The sequence below is a fragment of the Onychostruthus taczanowskii genome, unplaced genomic scaffold (assembly GCF_017590055.1).
Source record: "Onychostruthus taczanowskii isolate IOZ18803 unplaced genomic scaffold, ASM1759005v1 scaffold25, whole genome shotgun sequence".
NCBI classification, from domain to species: Eukaryota; Metazoa; Chordata; class Aves; order Passeriformes; family Passeridae; genus Onychostruthus; species Onychostruthus taczanowskii.
The window spans coordinates 8732572-8741651 of NW_024499796.1; the positions used below are offsets into that span (position 1 = coordinate 8732572).

The 9080-nt window shown below is 57.0% G+C and overlaps 1 protein-coding gene across 1 annotated transcript; it reads left to right on the plus strand.

Annotated features, from left to right (window-relative positions):
* The first annotated feature begins 121 nt into the window (after positions 1–121).
* On the plus strand, positions 122–6738 carry LHX3 (LIM homeobox 3). Its single transcript, XM_041406809.1, has 6 exons — positions 122–191; positions 3332–3503; positions 3681–3883; positions 4060–4211; positions 4303–4474; positions 6312–6738. Exons 1-6 carry the CDS (start codon positions 122–124, stop codon positions 6728–6730), a joined length of 1188 nt encoding a protein of 395 aa, XP_041262743.1. The 3' UTR covers positions 6731–6738.
* The last annotated feature ends 2342 nt before the right edge of the window (positions 6739–9080 follow it).

Below are 9080 nucleotides of genomic sequence, written 5' to 3' on the forward strand. Positions count from 1 at the left end.
CCGCCCCCCGCGCCCCCCCGCCCCGCCCAGCCCCGCGCCGCTCCCTGCGCGCCCCTCCGCGCCGCTCCGCCACTCCTCCGCAGCCACCCGCGCACTTCGGACGGCGCCCACGGAGGCCGCGATGCTGCTGGAGCGGGTCCGCGCCGGTTCGGAGAAGGCAGCGGAGCTCTGCCCCTTCCCGCGGAGCCCAGGTGAGGGAGATGCGCGCAGATCTCCGCGACCCCCCGCGGAGGCAGCGGCGGCTGCTCTGGGAGCCCCGGGCCCCGCCGAGCTCCGTCTGTGTCCCGGGGGCACCGTCGGGGCGGCGGTCGGGGCTGGCTGCGGGGAAGGGCGGCCCGACGGCACCGGGGGATCCGTCCCGCCCGTCCCGGTCCGTCCCGCCCGCCCCGCGCTCTCTCTCGCTCTCTCCTGCCTCGTCCCCGATATCAGAGCCCCCCTCGCTGCCCCCCGAGTGCTGCCGGCTCGGGTCCCCGTCGATCCCGGGGAAAAGCGGCGCTCACGGGAGCTCTGCCCGGCCCGGCGGAGCGGCGGCTCATGCCCCGGGGTCCCACCGCTCCCCGCTCAACGAGGACAGGGACGAAACGGGGACTTCCCGCTGCCCGACGGTTCCCTCCGACTGCGGGGACCCCCCGCGCCCCCCTGCCCGGCTCCCACTCGGCTGTTCCCCCCCTTTAGAAAAACTCCGTTAATTCTTCTCTTAAACGTTCTTTCGTCCCGTTGAACGAACGGGACCAGCCCTGGCGGGGCGGGGAGAACCGGGCTGCTCTCCCCCGGTGTGGCCGGGGCTCAACGGGGGAGCCCGAGCCGCGTTCGGGGCAGCGGGTCCGGTCCCGGAGCGGGGCCGTCTCTGTTCTCACCAATATCGAAAGCTGTCGATGGGGCTTAAAAAAAAGAAAATCAACGACGAGCCGGGGCGGGGGCCCCGCCGGTGTGCGGGGACAGAGGTGTCACCGTGAGCGGGACCGCCCGCGCCGCCCGGCGTCCCGCCCGCCCCGCGCTCTCTCTCGCTCTCTCCTGCCTCGTCCCCGATATCAGAGCCCCCCTCTGTGTGCTGCCGGCTCGGATCCCCGTCGATCCCGGGGAAAAGCGGCGCTCACGGGAGCTCTGCCCGGCCCGGCGGAGCGGCGGCTCCTGCCCCGGGGTCCCACCGCTCCCCGCTCAACGAGGACAGGGACGAAACGGGGACTTCCCGCTGCCCGACGGTTCCCTCCGACTGCGGGGACCCCCCGCGCCCCCCTGCCCGGCTCCCACTCGGCTGTTCCCCCCCTTTAGAAAAACTCCGTTAATTCTTCTCTTAAACGTTCTTTCGTCCCGTTGAACGAACGGGACCAGCCCTGGCGGGGCGGGGAGAACCGGGCTGCTCTCCCCCGGTGTGGCCGGGGCTCAACGGGGGAGCCCGAGCCGCGTTCGGGGCAGCGGGTCATTCGGGGCAGCGGGGCCGTCTCGGTTCTCACCAATATCGAAAGCTGTCGATGGGGCTTAAAAAAAAGAAAATCAACGACGAGCCGGGGCGGGGGCCCCGCCGGTGTGCGGGGACAGAGGTGTCACCGTGAGCGGGACCGCCCGCGCCGCCCGGCAGCCGCCGTGAACGGGGCCGGTGCCCCCGGTCCTACCCCGGTTCGCCTTTCCGTGGCTGTCCCCGCGGGCTCTCCGCGGTGCGCGTTTGACCGGGAGCAACTGGGAGCTGCTCGTGCTCTGCAGGGGCGGAGGCGACACCCCCGAAATCGAGCCCCCGGTAGAACGAAGGACACCCAAACTCCGTTTTCCCGCAGGACACGACGCTCGTTCACGGCCCCGCGGTCCTGCGCTCCGTCGGGGCTCGGGGAGGCAGCGGGAAGGGCTCTCCGGGGCTTACCGTGGCCGAGGGCCGGTCCCGGGGGTTCGCGCCTCCGCGGGGACCGAACCGTGGGGTGCTTTACCCGTGCCGGGACAAATCCCGGGGTTTGCGGCTCACAACGAGCTCGGGGCAGCGGCCGGCGCTGCCTCACCCGGCGCGACCCCCGCCCGCCGCCGGCCCCGTCGGGGTTCGTTTGCGGGATCCCCGGAGCCGCGTCCCTCCCGCCGAGCGCAGCCGGGAAGGGGCGGCGGGAGGGGATGTGCCGCCGGCCCCGGGGGCGGGGGGGATTAAATACAGCGCGCCGCGATGCCCTCCCTGCCCGGCGCTTCAGAGCGGCACCGGCGGCGAGGGCCGGCGTCTAAAAATAACCCGCTTTAGCGAATTAAATCCCCGGCGCCGCGGGGGTGGCAGCGCCCGGAGCGGGGCACAGCAGCCGCTGATTTGGGGGGGCCCGGCGGGGGGAGAGCGGAGGTTCCGCGCCCCGCGGAAGATGCGCCAGAGCCCGCGGCCCGCCTGAGCGAGCGGAGCTGCCGCGGCCCGCGGATCGCCATGCAGCGTAAGAGCCGCGGAGCGGGCTGGACCGGGACATTGCCGGGCTGTGCCGTGCTACCGTGCCCGCTGCCGGAGCTCCGGCCTGCCGCTGTTGGGGTTGTTTGTTTGGACGCGGTGAATTGTTGAGGATAACGATTATCCACCTCCACTTCTTACCCCTGGGCACGGCGATCCAGCGCCTATATCTAAATAGAATTATCTTTACATGGAAATACTCTCGTGTCCGTACCCATCTGTTCCTGTACAGCCGTGTCATACATCTCTCTGCCTCTATTTGTACTGATGTGTCTGTATTTATGTACCTCATATCCATATTTTCACCTGCTTATCTCTATCTATACCTATATACTGAAATCTATATATTTATGTCTATATATGTCTGTACATTTCGTTCTCCGTCTCCTCTATCTGTTTATTTTTATATCTCTATTTCTCCATATCTGTACCCTTATCTCTTTCTGTGTAATCTCTGTCGGTGTCTAGAGAGGGACGGGACACGACTGCCGCGTTTTTATTTTCAGTGCAATTCTCGTAATTTTTGGCAGTTTGGTAGAACGGGGTAGCCCCACCCCGTTCGGGCTACCCTGCCGTTGCTCGCAGGTGAATTTTGGAAGTTTAGGAAAAGAAAAAAGAGCCCGGGATAATTACAGCTTTGCCGGCGGCTCGCTCGGGGGGTTAATTCCGTTTCCATCACTTCCCTTCTTGTTTATCCCGGTTCTCCCGGGCACTTCTCCCGGAGTGTGCTCGGCCCGGGCGTTCGCTGCTCTCCACGACGCCGCGACAACGAATTTGAACGAATAATGCTTTTTTTCGTGCTGTTCCTCGGGCCACCCCCGGGTCCGTAGCGGTCGGCGGCAGCCCCGGGGCGGCGGGCCGAGCCGGGCCGGGCCGGTCGGGGAGGCGGAGGGGCCAGCGGGGCTGACGGGAGCTGCCTCCCCGCAGAGATCCCGCTGTGCGCCGGCTGCAACCAGCACATCGTGGACAGGTTCATCCTCAAAGTCCTGGACCGGCACTGGCACAGCAAGTGCCTGAAATGCTCCGACTGCCAGACGCAGCTGGCCGAGAAGTGCTTCAGCCGCGGGGACGGCGTCTACTGCAAGGAAGACTTCTTCAAGTGCGTGGGGAGGGGACGGGGGGCGGCCGGGGCCGGGCGGGGGTCGCAGCCCGGGCGCGTTTGGGGTTCAGCACCGGGACAGCGGCACCGGAGCAGCACCGCGGACAGCGCCGGGCCCGGCGGGGACCGTGCCCGGAGCCCCCAGCTCAGCGGCCGCCGCTTGTCCCCCATGCTCAGGCGCTTCGGGACGAAGTGTGCCGCCTGCCAGCAGGGCATCCCCCCGACCCAGGTGGTGCGCCGGGCCCAGGACTTCGTTTACCACCTGCACTGCTTCGCCTGCATCGTCTGCAAGCGGCAGCTGGCCACCGGCGACGAGTTCTACCTCATGGAGGACAGCAGGCTGGTCTGCAAGGCGGACTACGAGACGGCCAAGCAGAGAGGTACCCCTGCCCCGTCCCTTCCACCCCCGAGGGCAGCAGGGGGGCGGCCCGGGGCGCTCCTGCCCTCCGGGACAGGCTCACACACTGGGTGGGAGGGTGCCGGGAGAGCCCGGGGAGGGTCGGGGGTCCCGCTTCCCCCGTGGTAACTTCACCCCTAACTCGCCCCGTGTCGGCAGAGGCTGAGTCTACGGCCAAGAGGCCCCGCACCACCATCACGGCCAAGCAGCTGGAGACCCTCAAAAACGCTTATAACAACTCGCCCAAACCGGCGCGGCACGTCCGGGAGCAGCTTTCGTCGGAGACGGGGCTGGACATGCGGGTGGTGCAGGTGAGAGCGGGCTCGGGGCGGGCCGGGCCGGGGGCGGCGGGCGGGGAGCGGCCCCGCAGGCTCGGAGCTGCCCGGCGTGCCCCGCTCGCAGGTCTGGTTCCAGAACCGCAGGGCCAAGGAGAAAAGGCTGAAGAAGGACGCGGGGAGGCAGCGGTGGGGGCAGTACTTCAGGAACATGAAGCGATCCCGGGGGACATCCAAGTCCGACAAGGACAGCATCCAGGAGGAGGGGCCCGACAGCGATGCCGAGGTTTCCTTCACAGGTCGGTCCCCGCAGCCCCAGCCGGGCTTTGCGAGCTCGGGCTGTGTCCTCCTGCCGTGCCCCGGCTGCTTTCACCCCCTCGGGGCCGCGGTCGGAATTTTCGGCATAAACAGTGGGTGACACCGAGGGGCCGGCGAGGGAGAAGGGCAGAGAGGGATTCACCGGGGTGGAAGCGGAGCCGCGGCAGCGAGGGGCAGCCGGGCCCGAGAGCGGCGGGGGAAGCTCCGCTCACCAAACCAATTCAATAAACCTGGTATAATCCCATGGGAGAACTCCCCGGGCAGCGCTGCGGAGTCAGAGCCGCTGCTCAGACACGGCCTTTTCTTGGAAATACAAAAACCGGGAAGCCCAGAACCACAATATTTCTATGGGAAAAAAGAGTATGATTTTTTTAAAAATATATATATATATATTTAATCTTATTTAGGGATGGTTTTATTTGTGCAGTTGCTCGCTAGGACTCTTCAGTCCTGTGGGAGCTGTTCCTGTGCTGTAAAAAGCGGGCCCGAGAGCGGCGGGGGAAGCTCCGCTCTGCCCCGGCCGGGCCCGAGAGCGGCGGGAGGAGCAGGGAGAACTCCCCGGGCAGCGCTGCGGAGTCAGAGCCGCTGCTCAGACACGGCCTTTTCTTGGAAATACAAAAACCGGGAAGCCCAGAACCACAATATTTCTATGGGAAAAAAGAGTATGATTTTTTTAAAAATATATATATATATATTTAATCTTATTTAGGGATGGTTTTATTTGTGCAGTTGCTCGCTAGGACTCTTCAGTCCTGTGGGAGCTGTTCCTGTGCTGTAAAAAGGAAATTGTTGCCTGTTAAGCGGCTTCTGCAACAGAGTGTCCCCTTTTTGGAGCTGAGATTTCTGATGACAAACCCAGAGCAGACCAAGAGCAGCTCACCCCACACTCTGCAGACCTGCAGGAGCAGGGCCCGGGCTGGGTTACATTTGCAGGAACATGTTCTGCTCCATCCCAAATTATTGTATCATTTTCAGGAATGGGAGAAAAACTGAAATGCAAACCTCTGTATATATTTACACAGACTGTGTATTTATAAACACACAGTTTTTCATCTCAGCTCCTCTCCTGTGCTCCTAAAAACTATTTGATTTTCGAGTCTGTTTATGCACACTGTGTATCAGCTCATTAAATATGAATAGTCCATAAATAATAACTTAAAAATGTCTAACAATTATTGAGAGCTCGATGCCACAAACAGGTTTGTATCCCCGGCAACAGAGCAGCTCTCACTGTCCATAAAGCCACCATAGAATACAAACAATTTTTGCTGGGAACTTTAAAAATATTGCTCATTTTTCAGGAGTGTTTTTAAGCCATACAAATACATTCTGTGTTCCTGTGTTTTCATTAGCCTGTTCCCGAGCAGACAAATATCTTAATTTAATATCTCTTTTCCTGAGCAATGGGAGATTTATCTTGCATTGGTTTAGGTAGCTCCTAAAAGTGGTATCAAAATTCAAAAAAACCAAACCAATTCAATAAACCTCAAAACCAAATGGAAACAAAAGGTGGAAAGACATTGACTTCACTTCCCCTCTAAAGAATGATTTTAAAATCACAGTCTTAAATTTTAATATGTATTTTTCATGCATATTTTTTAAAATACAAGACGTATTAGGTGTTTGCACTCAGAAAAAAAATATAATCCCATGGCTGCCTATGAAGATTTATCAACAAGGATGGGAATAATAAGGAATTACAAGTGGAAGAGCGTGACTGCTCAGGTCCCATCCTTTTAATCTATTTATACCCGGAGCTTTCAGCAGTTCCTGTGCGACCGGTGCTCATCCAGTAAAACCTCTCCTTTTCCCTTTCAGATGAGCCCTCCATGTCCGAAATGAGCCATTCCAATGGGATTTACAGCAATCTCAACGAAGCCTCGCCGGCGCTGGGCCGGCAGGCCGGCACCAACGGGAGCTTTGCCCTGGAGCACAGCGGGCTCCCGGCTCAGGACCAGTACCACGACCTGCGCTCCGCCAGCCCCTACGGCATCCCCCCGTCCCCGGCATCCCTGCAGGCACTGCCAGGCCACCAGCCCTTAATCTCCAGCTTGGTTTACCCAGATAACGGCTTGGCCATCATGGGACAGAGCGGACCAGGGGTGCCCCAGCCCATGAGGGTCCTGGCCGGGAATGGACCGAGCTCCGACCTCTCCACCGGCAGCAGCGGGGGGTACCCGGATTTCCCGGCCAGCCCGGCCTCCTGGCTGGATGAGGTTGACCACGCTCAGTTTTGATACTGAGGTGGTGGGAAGGGAAAGGACTCGGTGCTGTGAAATGTCACCTGCTCTTGGAAAGGACAGAGGGACGAGCCGTGAGTGCCGAGCGGGGCAGGAATGTGGCACGGAGGGAGCGGAGGGGATTCCGGAGATGACCCTGGCATGATGGTGGTGATGATGATGGTGGATAAAGGCCCTGGCACTGCAACCGTTGGCACCCGGAGTGTCCCAGCCGAACTGATTCTCGTGTCTTTACCAAACACCAAGACTTGTGCTTTACAGATTTGATATGAGGTATTTTGCGTTTTGTTGTCGGTGCATTCTCCAAAGCAAGGACTTGTTCCGTCACCCATCCACACCGAAACATTTTTAAGGGAAAATAAAATCCTCATCCACGGTGAAAGGTGTGACAATGTCTATATTTCTATAGGAGAAATGTTCATAGTGAATCACTTCAGAAATCCATGGTAGGAAACTTCTCTGTTCTTCCAACAGATTTTTTAAAAGTGCACCAATGCGGTATGTTTTGTTTTACTTTGAATTTACATTCACTTTTCTAAAACGAAATGCTCTTTAATATGCCAATCATTTATCAACAGCCCTTTTCCTTTGTAAAATGAAAATCGTATGTTAATTCTGCTTCTCCCCTTTTTAATTTGTAGATTGCTAGGTTGACTCTTCCATATAAGCATTAAACCGTGAATAGATGTATTTATTACCAAGTAATTCCACATTTATCACGAGGTCAAGAGGTGAATTTTCTTGACCCAGGGACACCAGGTGGTGGATCTGGGTTGTGGATCTTATGCTTTTCCTTGAAATTTCTTTGTATCAGTTTTACTGCAAAGTGTCTCAAAAATCACCCTGATGTCTTGTTGCCAAAAACCTTCTCAGGGGGTCGGGTTTGAGATGAGCCCTTCCCCAGGCACTGCTGGAGTGAGCACCCCCTTCCCTGGGGACACGTTCCTGCTCCAGGCATTCGTGTATTTCCACAGATATCGTGCAAGCTGATTGTGAGGAAAGGCAAGACAATATGTATATTGTTATCTGTAAAAATTATGGAATTAACTGTAGATTATGTGGATGTCCAGTGTCTTTTATTTATATTCTCGCTCTCTCTCTGATGATCAAATACTTCAAGATTACAAATAAATTTGTCAGCTAAACTTTACATAGTGTTTTGGTAAATTCACATCAATATCAGTAAATAAAAAACCTGAAACTCTAAGTTCTTAAAACTCGATGCCTGTTGAAATATTCTCTTTCAATAGAGGAGCAAACCCTCTATTGTAGAGGACTGAAATGTAGAAATGTAGAAATGGTTTGGAACAAAAAAAAAAAGAGGATATGGGAGGTTGTCAGCCCTTGGGAGAATAGGATTGCTCTAGCATTGATCATATTTTTGATGGGAGATTGTTGTTTTTCAACATTTGTGGCAAAGCAACAGGAAACAGCAACAGGAAATAGAGTCTGATGTTGTCTGTCTGCAGAAAGTTGTGAACGTGAAACATAGATATATAAATGGAAATATTTCAATCAGAAAGAAAGGGAAAAATATCCTAAGGGAGTCAGTTTGACCAAGTATATATATACATATATATATATATTTATATTTACACATGAATGCATATCCAGATAAGCACACACATCCACGTGTCCGTGGTCACACTGCTGGGGCACAGTGCAGGGCAGTGCTGAGCTCTCTGGTTCGAGGATCTGAGGACAGACACTTTTTAACACACCTGAGCTCTGAGGTTCTCACTCCCCTGGGAAGTCAGGGAATATTTGCACCGAGATTTTCCACATGCCCGTGGGGGACACCTGGAGCATCCTGGCTTTTATTCCTCACCTTTTCCAAGGGACACGTGGGCAGTTTGAGGGCTGTGCTGCCCACGATGTCCTCGCCCCCTCCTTCCTTCCCTCCCTCCTGGCACCCCAGGTTCTGCTCTCAGGGAGCACAAGGAGCCTGCCCAAAGCAGAGCAGGTCCATGGGCACGGCTTTAGGGAAGAATTTCTCATCCAACAGAGAAATTCCCTTTTTCTCTCCAGGAGATTCACTCTGAGAGCCGTGGCAGGGACAGGAGAAACCCCAGGCAAAAATTTGTGTCCTTCAGTTCTGAGCTCCTGAGTCCAGTGCTGGGCTCAGCAGCTTCTCCTTCCTTCTCCAGAAGTGAATAATAAAGAGACAACTGTTGCTGCCAGCCTGTAGTCACCCCACAGGGATATTTCTTACAGAGTAAATAGAAAACTGTGGGATTTAAAACAAGCAGACTGCAGAACTTCACTGAAAGAGAAAAGAAGAGTTTGTATTTTCAAGAATTCTGTATCTAGAAATGCCCTCAGCAAATCTGGGAAGGTGTTTTGCATA

What these genes read in the sequence shown, in the direction of transcription:
- LHX3 (XM_041406809.1), top strand. Translation starts at nt 122, where the DNA reads ATGCTGCTGGAGCGGGTCCGCGCCGGTTCGGAGAAGGCAGCGGAGCTC. An exon ending in CGAGACGGCCAAGCAGAGAG is followed by an intron (nt 3,884 to 4,059) that starts GTACCCCTGCCC and finishes CCGTGTCGGCAG; the next exon opens with AGGCTGAGTCTACGGCCAAG. An exon ending in TGGACATGCGGGTGGTGCAG is followed by an intron (nt 4,212 to 4,302) that starts GTGAGAGCGGGC and finishes CCCCGCTCGCAG; the next exon opens with GTCTGGTTCCAGAACCGCAG.